The sequence below is a fragment of the Buteo buteo genome, chromosome 19 (assembly GCF_964188355.1).
Source record: "Buteo buteo chromosome 19, bButBut1.hap1.1, whole genome shotgun sequence".
In the NCBI taxonomy this organism is placed as follows: domain Eukaryota; kingdom Metazoa; phylum Chordata; class Aves; order Accipitriformes; family Accipitridae; genus Buteo; species Buteo buteo.
In genome coordinates, this window is record NC_134189.1 from 4751875 (window position 1) to 4775102 (window position 23228).

Sequence of the window (23228 nt, forward strand, 5' to 3'; positions counted from 1 at the left end):
TTGGGTCCTTTTTGATCTGACATTGTTGAGTAAGCTGCAGAAAGCCTACCTGTTCTTGAGCATGCTGCAGAGTAACTAGAGACAATGGAGCAAAGGAGCAACTGAAAAATCCAGTCCCAGTTCTGTGATAACAGCAGAGATATTTGTGAAATTGAAGTGCTCTCTCTGGACTTCAGGTTGGGTAGACACTATATTTGCTATCATGTTTGAGAACTGTTTGTCTTGTGTTTGTTAACTATTGAGGTTTCTTTTTTGAATTTTTGGAAGTGAAACAAAGTCTTCTTTGGGCTGCAAGTGGAGAGTTTTGTGCAGGACCAAGGCAAGTCAAGGACAAAATTCTTTTTCAGAGATATTCTGTTCTATTTCTGAAGTTGGTCAGTTTAAGGCAGTGTGTTTTTATGGCTGTGTTAAACCTGTACAAGACAATGACAGTGACTTTTTTTTTTTCCATCCGAAGCTTTCTTAGTTCTTAGGCAGATTTTAGCTGTAATCTCTGTTGCATGTTTTATTTAAAGTTTTTGCAGACTGTTCACCAAATGTGGTATCTACAGATTGGTAAGTAGAGTACTTCATTAGGGTGAGACAGGTACACAGACTGAAACAAAGGAGTTTTTCATCTTTTCCTCTATTTAAAGTACTTGAATACACTATCTCTGAGAAGACAAAAGAATTAAGAGAATGATTTACATAAAGGAATTGGTCGATGGGGCCTCAGTTACTGAAGATAAAAATCAGAGCAATTTGTCTGCCATCTATTGTCATTGACAATGCAATTGGCAGCTCTGATTTAGACTATCAGGCAGCTGACAAGTTCCTTCTCCTTAGCTCTGTCTGTCTCAGTCATCTGACTAATCTTGTACAATCAAATCCTAACATCTGACAGAGGTTTGGGGCTTTGAGTGCAAAAGTAAAGCTTGTTGATTTGAGAAAGCGATATGAAATGATACCGTCTTTTATTGCGGTGGCAGTTCAGTTGTTTGTTCTTTCAGCTTCTCACCTGGCATACATTTAAGATCCAAGCAAGAACGTATTAGCTACAAAGCACAGTAGTAACTAAGATTGCTGTTTTGTGTTCCTCGATGGGAATGAAATTCAATGAGAATGAGGTATCTCGCCTGCATTAATGCTTCTAGTCATCCTGCTAGATAAATATCTAGTAAATATCTATGTACTTTAATGATAGAAAAATCTGTCTGTCTGGGTTTATATTGATTTTTAACTGACCCCTAATAATCAGGATAGAAAGTGGCATGTTTGCAGGAAAAGCTAGGACACTTTTTGGAAAAAGTTTAAGATTTATGACTCCCACTGGCTGTTCTGCATAATATAACATTGCTACCTTAAAGTAATTATTTATTTAGAGTTGCTTAAAATAGAGAAAACCAAAAAGGCCTAAGAACTAGAGATGGAATGACCAATTAAGGGGAGGATTTTCAAAATTTGTCACAATGTGGATTATGTTTTCAGAATGTTTTTTCCCTGAAACCACTTTTTCTTCCATAGTGTCTTGGAGTAACTTTGTAAGGATTCCTTAGAGAACTCTATCAGATAATGCATTTTGTCTGTCTTATAATTCAGAAATCCACTGAAGAGCAGTATTTTATAAGGTACTGGGTGGATCTTGGATTTGCAGCCATTTAGAGTCTGACCTAATAATATTAATTCTAACACAGAAGTAAAACTACCAAAGGGTGGTGGGGTTTGGGGTATTTGGTGGAGGGGAGGGTCTGTGGGTTTTTTAAATGCACTTATATTTTTTCTCGCAGATTGTGGAATAAATTGTCCAAGACAATATGGTACTTATTAGAAATCCATGAATGACTTTATAGGCTGGAATACTTGGGAAACTAGCAAGACCTTTTTACTACTTATTAATCAGCGTGGTTTTGTACATAGACAGGCACCATGATCACAATGAGACATGTTAGAAGAGGATGTGTCACTCCCCTCAGTGGTAAGGCCAGAGTAAAGTTACCATAGGTCCCTAATAAACAATTTCCTAATGCAGCACTGAGAGGACTTGAAGTTGCCTTGAGAAACAGTATTGTTATTTCTAGAAAACTGAGCAGTGGCTGTCAGTGGTAGTGAAAATCAGGATGAATGCAAGAATTTTGAACAAAGAAACCTTACTTCTGTACTAGGAATGTGTAACAAAGAAATTATTTGTCACAGCTCTTATGAAGCTGTGTCATGTGGTTATGTCGCACCACGCAGTGGCTCACAGTCTCGCTTTGCGCTCAAAGACACCATGCTGCAGGCTCATGCTGGGACGCTTTTCTCTGTTCCTGTGTTATCACCATGTAGTTCTCACATTTGCTTTGAATTTACCTTTCTCTCGTGACCCGATTTAGTCAATCTCACATATCAGTGTTTGGACTAAGTCAGAGGTTTGTGTGTAACAGGGAGGCAAGTTTTGTAGGGAGGCCTACTGTATTTTATTAGACCAGCTGATTTAGTTGAAAAACTTTTGGACTCACAAATCCAGTATATCCCAGGAGGTGTGTATATGAAAAGGGTGTTGTTCTATAGGAGGACAGACCTGCTCCTCCTTGGCTGGGATCGCTCTGTCATGTTCACTCTGCAGGAGGTAGGAGAGATGGTAAAATAAACTAGCCAAGAAATGGGTGTAGGGAAAGCATCAAGTAGTGGAGCAGAACCACTCAGTCTCACCAACAGCTAATGCCTGCCAAAGTGCTATCCAAGTAATCAGAAATCTGTGTCTTCTCCCACACTGACTGCTTCGTGCAGTAAAATCATTGGCTAAACCTCTCTTGGCTATCTACCCTTGTCCCAGTTTCACTGAGGAAAGCGATGGATATGGGTAAGGTTTTTTGCAACTCATGGTATGCATCATTTATGATCATGTTTGCATCATAAATGTTGTTAACAGGTCCCTGTGGCAAAGGTGAGAAGATGCTAAAGACATGGTATTCTTTCCTGCTGTGTTGTCTGTCCTTGCGGCTTGAGGCTAATCCTGGTCTTAAAGTGAGGATTACTCAGAAGGGGCTGGACTATGGTATGTCTAATGTCGCCAGAGTTAATTCATGATAAATACTCTATGCACAGAATATAGTTCCTTAATAAAGGTGCAATGTAGAAACAAGCTCCTTAAATATTGAAATAGAATAAACTCCGTTTGTCATCTCACACCAGGAACACCCTTTGTCTCTTCTCTCAATTATTTCCTTACTTTCTGTGCACCCCAGATGTGAATTTATCCTTGCATTGGTGACTGCATTCTCCTACAGTCCAACAGTGTTTCTACTACATTCCTCGTATTGATCTACTTTCTTAGAACCAAAATGAGATGGTCATATAATTGGTCCTTTTTTTAAAGTGTCAAAAACCTGATTGAAAGTGCAATATTTAATTGAAGATAATAAGACATAATTGGAAAAAAGGTTACTATTTTGGTAGCTGCACACCTTTACTCTCATTCCTCCATTTGGCGTGGGATAGCATCTGCATGTGCCATTCTTTCAAAAAAATCTAGTAACTGTCTGCCATAATTCTGCCCTTTAACAGAATATCAGCAGTTTCCACAATGTATTTTCCTTACTCTTTCTATTCATGCTAACTTCCACTGTCTCTTAGCTAAGACTTACTCCACGGGCGTGGAGGGCACGCAGTATGATTTCAATTGTTTACAGAATTAATAATAATAATAAAGGTTAACAAGGCACAAATTCAGCAAAGGCTGGGTCATGCTAAGGATTAATCGTCATTTATGTACTGAACATGCTGACAGGTAAACAATGGACTTGTGAGATGAAAAGTAGAAGCTCAGGGTTCATGCCTTTGAGATGAAAGCAAGGATCAGGTCCACTTGCTTCTCTGTATGAGCATTGTTTTAAAGGCTTTTGAGGAGTTGAGAAGTGCAGGGCAAACATCAGTCACCCAAAACAGACCTGATCTCCATATCTTTTTATGACACACAGGAGAAATTGCTCCCTAGGGGTCTCTCATGCCTTTAGAAATGAGAATTCAGCCTGCTATTTCTCAGTGATTTCTTTTTGTGACATTCAGCATGGCCTTCAAGTGCTGAATGAACAGACTAAGTTTGCACACCCCTGCATTAGTAGTAAGAACAGACATTTAACAGTGTGCCTCCCAAAGGTATTTCTCATATTTGAAGAGCACGGTGCCTGTCATGTCTTTTCCCTTAATATAAGATATGAAGGCTGAGGCAATAGATCCTGCCTGCATGCTCCTTCCCTTCTGCAAGAACCTTGAGAGAAATTCCACTGCGGATCACTGGCTGCCTTTACTGACAGGAGAGCTTTAAGTTATTACAGTCAGAGCCCATATTTTGCTTTGGAGTCAGGAATTCCCAGGGAATAATAATTTACCTCTCCTTCATAAAAGATGCATTTTATTAAAAGGTATTCCAGTGTTGAGTTATCATTGATTTCAATGCTTTACTTTTTTAATACACTGAAGCCTGGGGGAGAAAAAAATAGATGTTTTGTATTCGGTAACTGCGAGGCCAAAAGCTAAAGAAACTTATGCTAAAAATATCTGAAAGCGGGACATCATTCAGTATTAAAGTTTTAGCAGTGTCTTCATCAAAGATGAGCAAAAAGAAGGAAGACACAAGGAATCTGGGGTTTAAAGATGTTCTGTTTGTTGATGATAGGGTCTGTGTGTATTATCAATGCACAAGTAACATTGAAGCATTCAAGAAAGTAGGGATTCCTTAAAGCAAGGAGAGAAGGTAAGGAAATATGTCAGAGATCTGCAGCATGCTGTAATGGATAAGGTGCAGTGGTAAAACATATGTACTCTGAAAGAAACGGAAAGAAAACATTTTAAAGGATTGTCTTTAAACCACAAACAACTTCCTGTACACAAACAGCAATCCAAATAGTTCTTCATGTGACATACCAGCACTTCAGGTGCATATATCACACTTCTTCCATAAGTAAACACTACATATAGAAGTCATCTTGCTACTTCTTAACTGGCTTTTTCATCCAATAATTATGAGACAATCTGAGATAAAGGTGATGACCAAGTGTTTCCCAAGGCTGTCCACATTGTGAGTGAAGTGAAGCAAGTATAACAGTTTCAGAAAACTGACGAGCGTTCTAGAATATAAAACACAACTCACGGACAAAATGATCCTAACAGGTGATCTTGATCTTGGGTTAAATGATTTGTACGTGAGGCTAATAGAAGTTACAAATGGGCATATAAGTAGTTGGAAGGAGGTCTAGGTAAGGATCAGAGAATCAGTGTTTCAAGAACTATGTTAAAAGTGATGATTAAATTATTTAGCAGTATATCAGGACCTTTGGGTGCCTGAATCCGATCTGCAAGGCATGTGCTTTCCTCTGTCCCCTTGTAGGCAGCAGGATTGGGATGGAGCTCCTGAAGCAAGCACTATTGAAAGAGACCTTCCCAAGCTGGAGTGGGCAGGAGAGTTTCTCGGTTGTTAAGGTCAACTATGTCATTTCAAGGTAAGTAAAGGAAATACATTTTAAAGTTTTAGGATGAAACAGCAATTTATTACCGCATAGTAATAATAATGGAGTCATTGGCTTTTTCAGTGTAAAATTTTAATGGTTCATCTAACTCTGTTCCCACTGCCCAAACACTGATAGGTTTTATAAGTACTTCCTTCTACCACACTCAGAGATGAGCTTTAGAAAGCTTCTGAAGGAGCATGTTGGCTGTTTTTTTAGTTGGTTTGAATCAGAGTTTGGGGCAAGACAGGTGTAAGCATGGCTATGGTACAGCAGGGGAAATGGGTGGGAAAGAGGGCAGAATTGGTGTTATTAACAGTCTGCTACTATGAAGGACCTGTAGCAGTGAAAATAACTTGTGTTTGATGAGAAAAAGCCAACAAAGGGATAAAATGAAAATGTGTGCAGAGGAACGGCGTATCTGGACTAACATGGCAGGAAGATGACTTTTACAGAACCTTTCTGGATGGATTTACAGTGGTAAATCAGCATTTTGATTGGATAGGGCTTGACACCTATTTCCTGCTGAGGAAAATCATTGTACCAAGAGCAGCCAGTAGAAAAAAACAGTCTTATAGGGTTTCCTACAATTTCTCCAAATAAGGAGACTAATATAAAAGCAGGTTTTTCTACAGCCTTCAATCCCATCTTCCAATAGGCTATAAACAGAAAACAGAAACTTCTGGTCTTTTAATATTACTATCAAGCCAAACTCTGCTGCTCAGTAGCATTTTACTTCCTTAACAAATTACCCAGGGCAAGAAATACCAATCTGGGAGACTTCATGTACTTTCTGCTGGATAGGGCCTGCATCCTTTATCTATACCTAATGTTTTCCTAGTAGCCTGCTTTCCATCAGGCTTCATTGTATTATATGATCATTGTGACCTTAATCCCTGCACATCTGAGAGAGCTGTGTTTGGACAGGCTGGAGAAGAACAGACTATGGAGGTGGAGATGCATGTGTGTCTTATTGCACGTCTTCCACTGTCTGCTGAGTGGTGATTATAGAGAATATGCAGCCAGATTCTTACTGGAGGTACACAGTGAAATGATGATGGGCAACAGACATAAGTTACATCAAGAAAAGTTCTGATTAGAAGTTAGGAAAAAATGCTAGGGAACACCAGAACAAGGGCCCAAAGAGGCTGGGGAATCACCATCCTTGGAGGTGTTCAAGATGCAAGTGGGCAGGGGCCCTGAGTTGGCCCAGCTTTGAGTAGCGGATTGAATCAGAAAATCTACTGGGGTCTCATTCCAACCTAAATTATTATATGATCTTCAAAGCCCCAATTCATTCTCCTAACCATAGTTCTTGAAATTGGCCATCTTCCCAGTGGATAGTCTGATTTTAGCTCACTGCAAACAAGGTTACTTGAGGCAGCCTTACTGCTGTCCAAGATGTTGTTGGAGAATTATGGTCATTTTAACTAAAAGTAGCTGGTGCCTTCTGCCCCCGGGAAAGTAGATTAAAGGCAGTTGTTTCAGAGATCTCTGCCAGATATCAGGAAACAATGAGGAATGTATACTACATGATAAGATTACAGCTGATATCTTTACAATGTTCAGCTCAATTCAACACACCTGTTTGCAAGACAATATCCTTGAGTATCAGAAACATTTGTTTTGGCAGGGAAATCTTCAAGTAAGATTTTGGTTAGAAAAATGCATCTTCTCCAGAGCCCTTTGCTGAGGCAAGGGAGAGGATACAGAATGGGGAAAGAGAAACTTTGATGTTCATCAGCAAATGCTAGCATTCAGACAACCTGGATTTATTTATAGATGTAGCCACTGGGTTAATACACAGACTTATTTTCCCCCAGCAAGGACATTTCACTTTAAGAAGTTTGTTTTTCTCCCAAGGGGAACTTTTTGTTTTGGCCAGGCATCCTTTTTTCCCTGGCCAGATATCAAGGATTCTTTTTCCAAGGATGCTACTAAGTGTAATGGTACAAGTGTCTTTCTTTCCTAAAATATACAAGGGTCAGTCATTTCTGAAAAATTCTTTTACCGAAGCATAGTCTTTGCTTTTTATAGCAGAAGGGTTTTCAGTGATCAGGAGTCCTTCTAACCCTTCTGACGTGCAGGTTAATATCCCCCTTTCTGTATTCTGTAGGCTCAGAATTAACGCTGTAGATTTCCCAGAAACGTCTGCTTCCTTTATTCCTGGCACTGGCGTTAGTCTGTCAGTGGCACATGCTTCTGCTACAATCAGTGCAGACTGGAGAATGAACACGTGGCTGCTGTAAGTATTGTACAGTGTGATGCAGGTGCGCGGGTCAGTTCTGGGAGAAGGGTTGCAAATGAAATTCAGAAATCTAGTTGGTAATTATTATTTTTCAGGTCAGATACACTTTATCATTTAACAACAATCTATCTGACTAAACTTCCTAAGAAGGCAACATCCCCTGCCAACTAATTTTTTTTTCTTTTTTTTTTAATTATTCTACCCCACAGATTGTCTCTTTGGGGAGTACGAGGTCAGACATTTGTTAGCATGCTCAGTTTGTCCAGACTGTATAGTACGTGGTATTACATGAATATTCAAGACCACAGAGTTTGCAATGGCCACATTTGTTACTTTCTTTGTGCAGTATAACTTGAAGGTTGACTCTATAGCTAATTATCTCTTTGCTGGTACAGTGTATATTGTCTTCCAAAGTGCTTCTATTAAAGGAAGGGCACTGTCACAATGCCAAACATTCAGAACTTTGGAAATTCCAGAATTCGGGTCGCTGTGGAAAACTGACTTAGCTTCATAGGCCTGTGCATTATGAGATTGTCTTTAATGGCATGATTGCATACTGTTTTTTCCTCAGCATTTTTGCTATAGAATTTTAATATAATAGTCTAGATTTTCTTGGAAGCAGGGGTAGGGCTAAAACTTCTGGGATATCAGAAAAGCTTGCAAGGTGCTAATCTCTACAATTTGGATTAATGGAGTGACTGGTAACAGCAGCAGGCATTGCTCTGTTTGCAACCCAGATAGTACAGCAAAATGGATCACCAGGCTGCAAGTTTCCCATTCAGTCTCAGTAATGGTGGCTGGAAACTGCTGTCACTGTGCCCCCAACCTGTCTGTTGTCCCTTCTGCCATACCAGTATTGTGAGGAAAAGGATACTGTGTTCAGCAGGGCAAAACAGCTCTTCCCAAACATGAAGCCACCTCTCCCTCTCGCTGAAGGATAAGGACCTGGGCAAAATCTGGAGAGACCCCAGATGCATAAAACCCCAAAGACTTCACAGATGGCAAGAGAGGCAGGGAGCTGGTATGCAGGATTTGGGAGAGCAGATCATGGTGGAGGTGGTGAAAGCCAGCTTTGGTTGAGTTTAGGGGGTGAAGGGTTTTTCTTGCCTTTTTGAGGGCCAGAAGAAACAATCTGTGCTGCTCTGTTCGGTATGATGTTTTGTGAATGGCTGTAGGTATAGACATATCCAGAATATGCCCTATTATTCATCCCCTCTGTTCCCTAGTCCTACATGTTGCTTTCAGCATAGCAGACTAAGAGGGGCAGCTGAAAATGAGCTTTCCAAGGGAGACCATTGACAACCCACCCCTCCTGGGCTGTTCCCAGGGTCTTGTCACAACTTTTTAGTTGTAATAGTGTTATCCCTGCATTTTCAGCCCTCCTCTCCACCATGTCCCAGAGCACTCTGCCAGTCACAAAATCTCCTGGCAGGCCCTTTATTCCTGGAAGCCTGTAGCTGAGACCCTGCTCAGAGAATCAGGATTCCTCCTGAAGAAGAGCAGATATAAGGGTGCAGGAACAGACGATCTAAGTAGCTGGGATTCTCCCCATCTCCCAGGCAGCCCTAAAAAAGAAGGAGGAGGGCTGAGATCCTTTAGCAATGGTCCCTGTCACCGAAGTATGGGTAAGGCTAGGTTGGAAGTATCTCTGGAAGTCATTTTGTCCAGCCTCCTGCTCAAAACAGAGCAGTCACTGTACTAGATCAGGTCAGCTGTCTGTGGTGGTAGAAGGGACATTGTGACTGGCAATACTACTCACTGGTTTGGCCAGGTGTAGTCTATGATTTGGGGCTGGATTATGATTAATCTCTCAGGATTACAACCTCCTTCCCCAGGATTTTTGCTTAGCCTGAAAAATAAAGAGGAAAGCTGAGACAGTCATGGTTTGAGCTTCATATTGGGCTGGGCTCTTTCTCTGTAGTGTGGTGCAGCTACTGTAGTAATGCCTGGGAAAAGAAAACCTGGTTAATCAGGATGAAGGGGTGAAAACTGATGCTTTCGGTGCAAATTCTGTTATGGTAAACGAGGTTTTTATAAGGCTGTTCTAACATCCATTCAGCTCTCCGCATGCTGCTTGGTTGGTCTACAGCTTCTACAACTCCTAACCATAGTCCTAATACCTAAATTTGCTGGAATTTAGGTATAAGGATATTTTTGTTGGGGTCTTAGAAGGGATTTTTACAGAAAGGAGACAGAATGAATGGGTTTGGGGCAGGACAAAGAATGGAGGAATGCATACATTGTAAAGGATTATTGAAAACTGTTACAGGAAAGAGGAAAGTAGAACAATTGCAAAGTTGAGAACCACTGGGTTATGTATTTATTAGCTAACTGGCTTCTGCTGCTGCAGTCCCAGAAGCCTTCAGCATGATCTGTCATGAAGGACTGGAATGTCTTGTGTTGCTGTGAAATTGTCACGTTTTTGCAAACTTGTCAAATCCTGCACAACACTGGAAAATTCGTGTCCTGGAAACTCATGCATATAATCTTTTTTTGAATACCATGCATGTCCCTAATCTACTTTAATCCCTAGAAAACCCATTCTTCATTCTAGATGATAGAAGGAAAAAGTCCTTTCAAACTTGATTTACATGTAGTTTCTTAAATTGTTCCCTTAAAGCAGATGTTTCCTTGACCGAGTTTGTTTTTTTTCTCCAAGCAGCAAAGACCAAGGAGGAATTACTGTGTCCATCTCAGGACTGTTCATTGCAGTTATCTTCAAAGTGTCAAGGGATAGCACAGGCCGCTTGTCCATATTGCTACACAATTGCCAGCTGAGCATTAATAGTTTAAAAGTCAAGTTAAACAGAGGATCTAGGTATGTACAGTAGATTTTCTAATTACTCTGTGGAGGTAGCAGGGTTTGTAGCATAAGGGCCACTTTTCAAATTTTGACTTTCAGGGATCCAGTTACAGTATATAACTAACTATTGAATGCTATGAAAATAGATTTTTAAAGGTCTGTTTTCAAAACCAGGCTCCTTTGCTGAGTGTGTGAAGTACGGTTAATCTACACTTCTTTGTGCATGTGCCAACAAATGAGCTGACCACACATACTGCGTATGAAAAAAATGCCATTTGGGCATATTAAATATGACAAGACTGCAAATGGAGGTTTGCAAATATGAAGGTGGTCCAGACTGATTATGCCTTTTGACAAGCTGACCTACAATTGCAGAATAAAACTTTCAAAAGAGAATATGAAACAATGCTTGTAGTTTTCCTCATTCTGATTTCCTAGAAAGTTTTTTTGTCTTACTGGAAGACAAAATGTGGCTAACTGAGTATTGTTTATCAACACATTCATATGAACTTTAACTACTTTGCAGATTGCCTTCTAAATAGCTCTTATGAGACTGAGAACCCCTAGCATTTGTCTGAGACTAACAAATTAACAAAAAAAGTCAACTGCACAGTCTACCGATATCACTGTGATCGCATCTCATTAATATAAATGACATTGATGTCCCAGGCTGCCAGGTTTTATATTTCAAAGATTTCAATCCATGGTAAAAAGTCATTGTGTTCATTTCTTTTCCTTTAGCTGGATCTACAGCTTTCTGTCTGGTTATCTTGAGAAGCCCATTCACACCAAATTGGATAAAAATGTAAGTTTGCAAATATGGTTTCAGCTAGTGAAGGGAGGAGTTCAAATACAGCCCTTACATTACTGACTTGTCTCTCTTTTCATATAGCTATGCCTAAACATCAAATACAAAGTCCAACTGATGGATGCACAGCTAAAAAAGCATAAGGGTGAGTTGTTGATAACAGCTTTTTGTTAAGTAAATTTCATAGTGCTCAAATTGTAGCCTTTTTTATTAGATGCCAAACCTTTCCTGTGTTCACAGTACAAAAAAAGTGAAGGAAGAAAAATATAGCCATTGTTCTATGCTTTCACCTATTACAGAGTCTACCCTAGAAATCTCTTGCATGCACCTTATATACATTCAGATTTCTTCAGTGTCCATCGCAGGTCACCTGTAATCTTTCAGTCTGTTGTAGCTGACCTGTGTTATTTCCTTAGATTTTTGACATGAACATTTTCATGCTGATCCTTTATGCTCTTGGTACTGTGGACATGAGAAAACCTGAGTTACCAGTAATCCACTAAAGAGCTAGCAAACATACCTGTAAGGTCTCGTAAACTTAGTACATCTTGTTCTGAACTTGAGTTCAGTGAGATAACAAGATACTGCAGGAAAGCAATGTCATACTACACACTAAGCATGCTTCTCTTCACACCAATAACAATTCCTGTGTCACTCTTGCAGAGACATGACACAGGAAGAGACATGAAGACAATAGATATCTGTGTCCAAAAAGCATATAAATATATATACACACATAAGATTTTCATTTCTATAATAAATCCTACAGCTTTTTTTTTTCTTTTTTTGTTGTTGTTTTTTTCCAAGACTAATAATATTTGTAGTTTTCGCCAATTCAAATTTGTTTAATTCACTCAAGTCATATAATTCAGGTCAGAGAGTTTGTTCCCACTCTGCACTTTGCATTGTGGATATTTCTACTATCTGCTCTGCTATTCAGAAGCAGAGTAAGTAGACTTGTATTTTTCCTAAAATGGTCTAGACCTGCCATGTGCCAAGCAGTGGCAAATATTACTAAAAATCATGGTCATCAAGAACATTTTCTTATGCAGCACATACATACCTAAACACTTTAGGCACAAGGGCACTCCAAGCTCTGCTGTCATATTGAGGAGCTCATAATCTCTGTGTGAATTCACCAATTCTCTTTAAAACCCTCTTATTTTTGTACAGTATGAACAGACCTTACAGTCCAATCGAAAATAATAATCAGACTGAAGTTGCATGTGAGCACCTGTCAGAAAAATTCTTCAATCATACTGTCTGATAAAGTGCCCTCTATTGTTGTGAACAAACATCCCTTGTCTTCAACACTGATATGCATAAAAATGTGCTAATGTCATCTTCCAAAGTATTTATTAGTATTTACCAGGATTTCACTAATCATATAGGAGAATTTAGTTCTCTTGTGCAAACACATAACAAAAAAGGGCACTCTGCCCCAGATACTCCTTCTTTCACTGCATGGGAGAGATTTCTGAGGAGTGTATTCAGTTGTGAACAACAGGAGAACAAGGCCTCAACCAGGAGGAATTGATGACTTTCCCTATTCCCCAGAGGGAATACTCTCACTTTTTCCCTTATAACAAGTTTTTTTAATTTTCTTCTTCCTTCTCCCATCACTACTCTTCTTCAGATTCATCATTTCTATAATGCCTTTGCCTTTAACTAAACAATAACTGTTTGTGATGTGTTTTTGTAATAACGACTGTTTTGTTTTGTCCATCATTCTTCTAGTCTTAAGCCAGATTGATGCCTTTGCACAAATAGACTATTCCCTAGTTAGTTCTCCAGCAGTCTTCAAATCACACATTAACTTGGATTTGAAGGTAATTTGTCTTTAATATTAGTGTGCGTTCTAAGACTTTTCTGATGCCCTTTTGTGTTGATTCGTTTTCTTTCACTACAGTCTTACTCAGCCTCTCCAATATTTAATTAGAAAAGCACTAAGACATTTGGACATTTTGGTCAAGAGCTATTTTGGAAACCAGATATGACTGTTTATTTAATAAATCAACTGCATTCATTAATTAACCAAAGCTATTGTTTAGAATTAAATTATTTCAGAGTTGAAACCCTTCAGAGGTGCTTTATAAACAGCATAAAAGTATTCTTTAGGTACACAGCTCTTCCACTGCTGCTTGGTCTTTGCCTGTTACTGTTGATATGTACCAATGTGATTGCAATCCACAGCATTTGTTTTGAGATGACTCAGCATCTTGTATATGTACAGGTCACACCCCAACAAAAGACTTCTTACAGACAGTCCTTGAGCAGCACGCAGCAGTTCCTTTCTTATCTATTTTTCACCTTTGTCAGCAAGAGATATCTCAGCAACGCCCAGCTTTTCCAGCAGCTTCAACAGTCCTTGCAATTCAGAGCATCCCCATGGCTCTCAGAACTGACTTCAGTTAAGAAAAGTGTGCTAGAGCTATGGTTGAAACTCTCCCTCTTGGTTATTTTGTTCAAGCAACTTCTACCATCCACAAAAAAATGCTCCACAAGCAGGATATACATAGCTTAAAAGTACTAAGCAATTATTTATCAGCTACTATAGCTAACTAGAACTTACAGGCTAAGCTTTGACATGCTGACACCACAATGGTATACTGGATGAGTCTTTCTAAGTCAGTTATTAATCAGTTAAGGAAGTTACTGGTCTTCAGTGCTCCTTGGAACAGGCTGATTCTGGATGGTTATGAGTTGCCGTCTTCCAACTCTCAACTTTTTTCTTAGGCTTTTATACCTTTCCATGTCAGTATTTTTCCTGTTGAATCTTTCAGCTACTAACCGTTACAGTGTAAGTAATTACACTACTTACTGTCTGTTCTTACTTTTCTTGTCTTACATGGCCTTGGCTCACATACCTTCTCACATTTTAAGAACTAATTTCTTAGTATAACTGAACCAAGGTCCCACACCTGTGCAGCACTCAAACTAGGTCTTGGAGGACTGGCAGCTGGACTAAGAGTTAGGTGGTATAAAAGGCTCCTTTGTGTCCTTGTCCTAAGCAACTTCCAGTGCTTTTGGGGTTTGCCTGAAGGTTTTCTTGAAATGTCACCCTTAAAATTAAATTAACAAATGTGTCTTTGCCACAAGAGAAAGCAAGCTGTGGTCCAGAGGATTTTTTTGTGTCTCATAGCTGCAGTTCAGATTATTCGCTTGAATGCTCAAATTCAAACTTTGAAAGGATGGAGGCCAGATTTTCTCTGTGATTCCTGTATTTTTCCAGAAGAGCCTGAATTTGTTGATTTTCAGGGCATATCACAGGCTTATTTGCTTACTTCAGGTTTTCTTTAATGTCAAGCTTTTCTTCATGTTAGGAAGAATTCTTTCTGTTCAACCACTGCTAATGCATTCTGACAGATACAAATATTTACATCTAGAAATACTTGATAATGACTCTTTGCAGGGCACAGTCTATCCAGTAGGAAGTCACACAGAACCTCCCTTTGTGCCAGCTCCATTTGATTTCCCAAACCAGGGTGATTCCATGCTCTACCTGGGAGTCTCAAGTTATTTTATTAAGTCTGCTTCACTGGCTTACTACAGAGCAGGGGTCTTTAACATCGCCATCTCCAAAGAGGTAAGTATAATTTGCATGTAATAGATTTACAAATATCAGCAGTATGGATGGTCAGCAAAGGAGACACATTATGTTTGTCATTTCACACAGATTTGGGTCACACTTCCACCACTTGTAGGAGGGATCCATGACATTTATTCTATATGTCATCATTTAAAATAGTCAAAGTCTCCCTCAGACCCAAGTCTGAACTTCTTGGAAGCTCTAAGCAAGGAATGACAGGTACGAAAGTCACAGAGTCAGTGTGAAAGGGGTGGCAGAAAGAACCAAAGAAAGCTTTTTTCTGCATGGATTCCACATAGGAGAGGAATGGACAAGACAGGAAAAAGTATACTGAAGCCACAGTCTGCTGCATAGAGGCCCACAACAAATGTATCTATCAGCTGTATTGAGAGCTGGAGTAAACCCTCAGACTTAACAGAGCAGCAGAACAAGGAAAGAAGCAGGTACAAGGACACGAAGCTTTCAGCTGTGGGTGAAGAACATACAAGACTTCTCTCAGAAGTGGTTTCCACACTGACATTAGTAGTCAGAGTTTCCAAGAAGTTTTGCTAACTGAAAGAGTGCTAAGAGCATCTTTATAAAAATTGGTGACACAAATGGTGCCGACAAACATCATCACAGTGGTCAGCAGCAAAAGGGCAAATGAGATTTTTGAGTCCTGCCTCCGACAGATTCAGTATATTTCATCTAAGAAAGTCCCAAAGGCAGGAAGTAAGCAGGATGCCAGGTCTGTTCTTTCAAAGAATAATGCTTGTTCGCTGGTACATGCTTCTGAAACATGTCCATGAGAAATCTGTCTCTCTTCTGTTCCACAGAGCACTGTGGCTTCCCTAGGAATCATTCTGGGGCAAGGGAATACTAAATCAAAACAGAGATTATCTAGAACTAAAGTAAACAGAATATTTTTTTTTCACCAAGGGAAAAAAAATTCCCATTTTCAAACTGATATAATATCTAATTTATTTCATTTGTTTACAGCTTGCTACTACTTTTAACCTAAATACTGCCTTATTCAAAGATTTTGTTCCTGAGGTGGGTACTTCTACTTGTATGGGCTTTTTAAGAGAGAGCAGTAGCTAAATGTTTCTTACAGGTACTATCTGTGTACTAGCTCATTTGCAAAACTTTGGAGGAGACAAGGAAACCGAGCTAGTTTATGATTAGTGGGCATATATGTCCACCCATCATAACTCCATGTTCTTCCTAACTGTATCAGATTACTCATTAGTCATTCGTTTCCGTGCTAGATTTGCTCTTAGTCTCTGAAACAGTTATAAAGACTAAGTGGCAGACAGCTTTGGTGACATCAGTTTCATTTTATTTCTATTTGAGGTGATGGCATCTCTGCTACTGGTAGCCTGACTTCTCTATGCAAATATACCTGATTTATGGCTGCTGGAGATTATATACAATGAGAAGTAATAGTCATGAGGAGCTAAATTTATAAATGTGATGCAAGAAATTAAGATACTATGAGATGTTTTAAAAATCTCTGATATGGCAACATTTAAAATTATGAGATTTAGCATCTATGGCTTTGCAAACTAAAGTTTTGTCCTCTAGGAGTTTCTCTATTTTTCAGAAGATTGGCTTTTTGGAAGGCTGCCTCTTTTCCATATTTTTTATATTGTCAGGCTTATTATTTTTTTTGGCATTATTCACTCATGTCCCTCATTTCTTTAACATGTGGTGCCAATCCTCTCTTCTTGAAATACAGTTTTCAGGAACAACCCTTAAATATTTTTCCATATATGTTCCATATCAGTGCATCTAAAGCTTCATCATTTGTCTCTGAAACTGAAGAGTATATGCAATGCTAATTTTGTCATTTCAGTTGGTGTAATTAAAGTGAAGTATTTTTAATATAGGTTAATTAACAACAGGATTGGTATATAGAACCTAATTATGATGCAGCCACAGAAACTATAGCTTAAGAAAAACTTAACTCTGCAGTCAACTTTTTTTCCTCTGAAATTCCACAGATTGCTCTAAGTTATGTAACAGCATGCCCAGTGCTGCTGAAGCTGATGGCTACATCACCACCTGCGGTCAGTTTAAACGCGGACAGATGCATCTTACAGATCACTGGCTGTGTAGAAGTGTTTGCTGTTCTGCCAAATTCAACCACCCAGTACATCTTTAGAGGGAATCTAGTAAGTAACATGAGGTAGAAGATAACATGCAGTGCTAGGCCTGAACAAATCACACAGTAATCTTCCAGATCCTTTGAAAATCATAGAGATCAGCATAAAATAGCATATACTGGTCTGCCACAAATATGCGTAATGTTTTGATGCATTTCACAGGGAGGAAACATGCACCACATACTGTACAATTTAATAAGCAGGTGCAGAGAGCTACTTATGAAAGCCCTTTTTTCCTTGTGGGAGTTGAGTGATTATTCAAGAATAAATTGTAATATATAAATACATGATTATCTGATGCCCAGTCTTCCTAACTTGTTTGTTATAAAATAGTTCAGTGTGTCCCCAGACATCTTTTCATTAAATTGAAAGTGAGTTCATTATGTCAGCCATGCAAGGACTTAAATGATCCTAATGATAAGGAGGCAATCAGGCTAGTATTATCACTTTGCTCACACAATCTTGGTTGCTGGCAGAAAGCAGCAAATTCACAAATGATTTCACTATCTACATGTATTGACCAAATAAAAAGTTTAGACATTGTGTTTCCAAACACAAAAGCAATTGCATTTGTGCCTGTATCTAAGACAGTATCTATCTGTGTATACAGTCACAGAAGACTGTTCTGTTTTTTTCCCTGCAGACAGCCAGTACCAGAGGCAATTTGACAATAACCAAACAGAAGTTGATTATCTCATTACTTCTGAAGAGGTAACCAAAGGAAATTCAGAAAGCAACGTTAACGATCTCAACATTAGGACAGAGCAGAACTTCATTGTGTCCGCCTGATAGTGCTTGTTTCACCATGAGAAAAAGAAAATTAATTACCTTCTTTCTCACAGAGGCTCTAAGATACTTTTGACTGGTTGATCTAAATCTTGCAGATGAAATATAATAATATTGTGGAACAACCATGTCTCTTGTGCAACATGGTATTATCCCTTTCTGTAGGGTAAATACCTTTCCAGATGACAATGTTCAATTTATTGGTTATCTTAAAGGCCTCTGTTTCAGTCTGTGCTGATGTTGGAGAATGAAGTTCAGTACTTTATTTGAAACCCTCTAAATATCACTGCCATGCCATGTCTGAGCATCATAGACAGAACTACCAGAGTGCAAACACTGCACTGGACCACTGTAACTAGCTCTCTGTATGCCTTCCCATGAGGGGAAGGGAAAAGTGAGACTACATAATACAGACTGCAGCAGACACCATGCCATCAAACAAATGAGACTAGAAAGGTGTCTGTAGTTCGAAGCAAAGCTCAGAGCTTTTTAGATTTTGCTTAGACCTTGCTGGTTTTGTGGTTACCTACAGTTATGGGTGTTCTCAGCTGCCTTACAACAAATTTTATTCACACTTGAAGCTGGGCTTTGTTTACAGCCCCCTTCTCCCTAAATGCACCAGCTGGGTCGAAGCACAGACTTTCAGGCAAGTAGCCCACGTTGGTGTTTCTTCTTGTTGGTTCTGTACTCCAAGTTGGGGCAGAATTCCAGAATATATCATCTTTTTTAACCTATTACATTTTTGTTAAAGGAAAATGTAAGCAGCCTTTTCTTAGTTTTGGTCACTGGACCTTTTTAACAGGAAAAGAGGACTTGGAGTGGTCAGAGCCTGTCAGTATAAGTTTAAGAAGTAATGGTGCCACTCACTTAGAGCTTTTGACACAAGAATGTGTTCTTCTGTTCTTAAAAATGTTGGTTTTCCCCAAGATTATGTTTACAGTGATCTGAGAATGCATTACAGGCATCAGTGGGAAAAGTTAGAAAATAATAATGGTTAGGAATGGATATGAGTTTATTCAAATCATAATGAACATTTGAGGAATGTGTAGTTCAGCCATTGCAGGAAATGGCAGTTCCAGAAAAATTTGATTTCCCAAGTCTTATAGTCAAAGCCCAGGACTACACTTGACTGTAGGAGGAAATTGGTATCAGAAAGATCCCAGTGATTCTAGAACTTGTTTGTAGTTGTGCCAGTTTTGATTAAAAGCCATTGGGAATCAAGGAGTCTTTGGCAAAATTAAATGTGCGAATCAGCATGAAATCGGTATGAAAGTCCACAAATGAATCTTCACGCAGTGTGCATAACTTGTGCCTTCATCCTTTCTAGTGAATTCTCTTCTTTTACATCTTTTCCTCAGGCTCCAGTTCTCCCTGCTGCACTCCATTCTTGACTTCTCTGAGGTAAGCTGATGGTTTCAGTGCCTGGGAAAGGTAGCTGAGCCCTTCAGAGAGAAAAGAAATTCATCTGAACTTGTTGCTGGACAATTCTTAGTCTGTCCTGGGGTTATCATCTGCCACTGCTCTTTCTGTTTTGAAAGAGTATATTCTCTGCTTTTCTTTTTCTTTCCAGTAAGAGGAAATACCTCTTGGAGTGTTGTTTGGTTTGGGTTAGGTTTTTTTTTCCTCATTAGAGGCTCCAAATGTTATGGAGTTATTACTGTGTAACATTAATTGAAACAAAGAGAAATGTTTGCCTGGGTCTGCATGACCTAGCAAGCCATCATAGTTGATTCTGCTCACTTCTGTACCCAGCAGCACAAAGGCAGGCATAGGGCTAGCACCTCTTCTAGCTGTTCCTGACAGCCAGCCTGAATTCACAGCTGGATTGAGTAGGTGCAGCAGTTGGAGTGAATACAAAGTCAGGCTTAAGCTTAGTTTCAGGAATTATCTTGAATCACTTAAACCAAATACCATAAAAATGGGAGTCAAAAATGGGGGATAAAAGGAACACCATGGCACTGCTTTGATCATCCACTGTAGACTGAGAAATGGTCAGTGTGACTCTGCAACAGCTCAGCCCAGCCTACATCTTTAAGTGAAGGGAGGAGGACACTAACTGCATGGGCATAAGACAGAGCACGAGGACAGGGCAGTTCTTGCCACCCAGAGAACAGTTCACTTCTGAGAAGTGAGTCCTGGCAGCTGAAATGGGCTTGAACAGATTTCATTCCTAAAGTTAAGGTTCAACCCAGATACTTAACATACAGAAAAAAACCCTTCAATTTAACTTACTGCAAGAAAAATGTGACGCCTCTTTGCCAGTGTATTTTACATTGTTCAGCTGCATCTTAAACCAAAAAAAGATCTTTTTTGCCTGAGATTTTCTCTGCTAAGCTCTGTTCCAACCTTTTTGCATGTCACTCCAGTTCTAACCCTCCATCTCCCCTGTCAAGCTGCAATCCCATAGGCATCAGGCAATAATCACCAAATGTGTTTGCCCCCTCACAGCAGATTTCACTGGTGGAGAGTTTTCTGTCTTATGCTTTACGGAATGCAGTGATCCCAGTAATCAATGGTAAGGATTGTGGCCAGTTCCTGAGCACAGTTGGTGGGAAAGCAAGACTGAAACCATAAAAGGGAGTGCCCACCTTTAAAGACTGGGTTATGGGAGGTTCTCTGACTGCTTGGCTACACCTGGACAGGTCTGCTCTGCGCTGGACTTCAGTCCTGGTCCCTCAGTCACCTGGATCAGGGGCTGGGACAGAGCAAGTCTTGGCTCCCTTCCAAACAGCGGGCTTGGGTTTCCTTTTCACTGGATGCAGCGTGGCAGCAGAGCTGACACATAAGCTTGAGTCTTGTCCTGACGCAGAGCCAAGCCATGAGCGGAGAATGGCCCAGCCTGGGGAAGTGCAGAAGCACACTTACTTCTTGGGGCTTCGGGGTGACGTCTCTAACTTTATCACCTCCCTCTGCCTTTGGGCTTCACCTGCTGCCGCAGGCAGGACAAAGTAGAAAATCGGTTCAGTGGGATGCAGAGAGTGAGGGATGATGAAGAAAGAGGTGAAGGTGGAAAGAAGCAAGTGGAAGAGGACAGAAGGTGCCTGTGAGGTAAACAGAGGTGAGGAGACTGCTGAGGAAGGAAGTGAGCTATTGATGAGGAGAAAGGAAAGAGAATGAAAAGGAGGGATGCAAAAGTCAGATATTTGGAAAAGCAAATAGGAATAGAGCTGAGGCTTGATCTAGGAAGGCAGTCATAGATGACAATAAGAGGGACAGACAGGATTAGAGGATCAGGTAGAGAAGAAAATGAAAGGAAGACGGGGAATAAGTCATAGTGGGAAACAGCAGAACTCAGATCTTGTGGGGCGGATATCTGGAGAGGACCAAAGGCAGTCAAATCCCAGTGTCAGAGAGCTGAGAGACTGTTAAGAGGTTTGTATGCAACTTTTTCACGGGATTTTTTGCTTTTTAGCACATATGATTAATAGCTCCCTTGAGAGGCACAAGGACAGCTGATAAAAGGGAAATTGCAAAACAAATCAAGTTCCTTGAGAAAGATACTTCTGAAGTGCATTTTATTATTACATTCAAATGTATTTATATTTGTCCTTTCCAAAGATAAACTAGGAAAAGGATTTCCTCTTCTTAACTTGGCCCATACTACCCTGACTCGACCTGTAATAAGAATGAATCAGGTGAGAAGTCTGATTTCTTGTTAAAGAATTTTGCTTCTTTTTCAGGCCTGACACATTTGTGCGTGTTCCTGTGTTGGGTAGATCTAAATGTTGCCGGTAGTAAAGCTTTAACTGTACACTAGATACAAAATCCAAACTCTGGATCAAAAATGAGCCTTCTACCCCTCCACCCCTAGCAGTTGTAGGTTATAAAGGGTCCACCAGCCCTTCGGGGTATGCCAACATGGGGTATGCCAGGAGGGCTTAGGAGCATTGAGTGCGTGAGTCCTCACTACTCTGACCGTTCTCTGCTAAGGCTCATAGGCAACATGAGTGTCTCAGTGGTGTTACTCAGCCTTCTGGAGGGTTTTATTAACTTACATCAGAGCCCATTCCTCCCCTAAAGCTAACAAAAGTTCAGGAGGCATAAAGCCACTCTTGTCTCCTGCCCTGCTGAGGGGCTTACCATGGGATCTTGTCCCAAAATACTGATCCTGAATATGTCCGTCTGAAATTTAAGGTAATTTTATATGTTCTTCTTTCCTCAGGGTCATCTGGTGATTTCCACTGATGTTCACTACAAACATGAGGAAGCAGGAGATGAGGACCTTCACAGTCACTCCTAACGTCCCTTTACTTTTAAACAACAAGAGAAAAATGTAGTCTCCCTTCTGCTGGCTTGTAGGGAGTAGATGCTATAACACTAGAAGCATGGCTTTTCTTCACTATTTTTAATATTCTAGTAAAACTTCTTAATCACTTTTCACAAACTAAATCTGTTGGGTTTTAGTACAGTGAGTGTAGCTGAGTGTTACTGATGCTTTAGAAAACTTGTTGCAGCCTGATGAGAAGGGGTGACTGGTTCTTTTCACTACTTATAGACACCACATTTCATTAATTTTAGGAACCAGTTCTTGCATTATTCAATTTATCTCCATTAGTGTTAGCAAAACTTTGTGTATGGAGTGAGACCTTATTCTTCGCAAGAATTTCACTATTTGTCCCTTTGTAACTGGATACCAAGAGTGGGAACAGGTTTATAAAATCCAATGAATTACCATAGAATTATAGAAACATATCATCTAGTCCAGACACTGGCTCAAAACAGGACTAATTAGATCAGGTAGCTGAGGGCTATGTCCAGTCGAGTCTTGAACCCCTCCAAGGATGGACATTCCACCAACCTCTTTGGGCAACCTGTTCCACTATTTAACTACCTTCAGAATAATTTTTTTTTCCTAATATCTAATCAGTATTTCCTATGTTCCAAGCTGTTCTGTTGCCTATATCACCACACACTTCCAAGAAGAGTCTGGCTCCATTTTCTCTGTATTCTCTGATCAAAAAGTTGTAGACAACAAAAAGCTCTTTCAAGCCCTCTCTTCTCCAGGCTGAAGAGGCCTGATCTCTCAGACTTTCCTTGTAGGTCATGTTCTCCAGCCTCCTTGGTGGCACCTGCTGGACTTGATCCAGGATGCTGACATCCTTCTTGTACTGGGGAGCCCAAACTGGACACAGTACTCCAAATGCAAGTGTCAAATAGAGGGGAAGGATCACTTACCTGGACCTGCAGACTTATGTTCGACTTGTTGTCCACCAGGACTCCCAGATCCTTTTCTGCAGAGCTGCTTTCTAAACAGCCACCAGCTTGTACTGCTGCAGGGAGTTATTTCTTCCCAGGTGCAAGACTTCACACTTGCTTTTGTTAACTTTATGTGGTTCCTGTCAGCTCAGTTCTCTGGCTTGTCCAGGGTTCTCTGAATAGAAGCCC

General features: G+C 40.0%; 1 protein-coding gene across 1 annotated transcript; it reads left to right on the forward strand.

Moving 5' to 3' along the window:
* The first annotated feature begins 536 nt into the window (after positions 1–536).
* On the forward strand, positions 537–22253 carry LOC142041874 (bactericidal permeability-increasing protein-like). Its single transcript, XM_075051080.1, has 16 exons — positions 537–555; positions 2891–3016; positions 5348–5459; positions 7582–7710; positions 10373–10531; positions 11258–11321; positions 11409–11469; positions 13062–13153; positions 14737–14910; positions 15892–15945; positions 16896–17066; positions 17701–17768; positions 19202–19244; positions 20292–20358; positions 21402–21478; positions 22006–22253. The coding sequence occupies exons 1-16, from the start codon at positions 537–539 to the stop codon at positions 22081–22083; spliced, it is 1494 nt and encodes a 497-aa protein (XP_074907181.1). The 3' UTR covers positions 22084–22253.
* Positions 22254–23228: the final 975 nt, after the last annotated feature.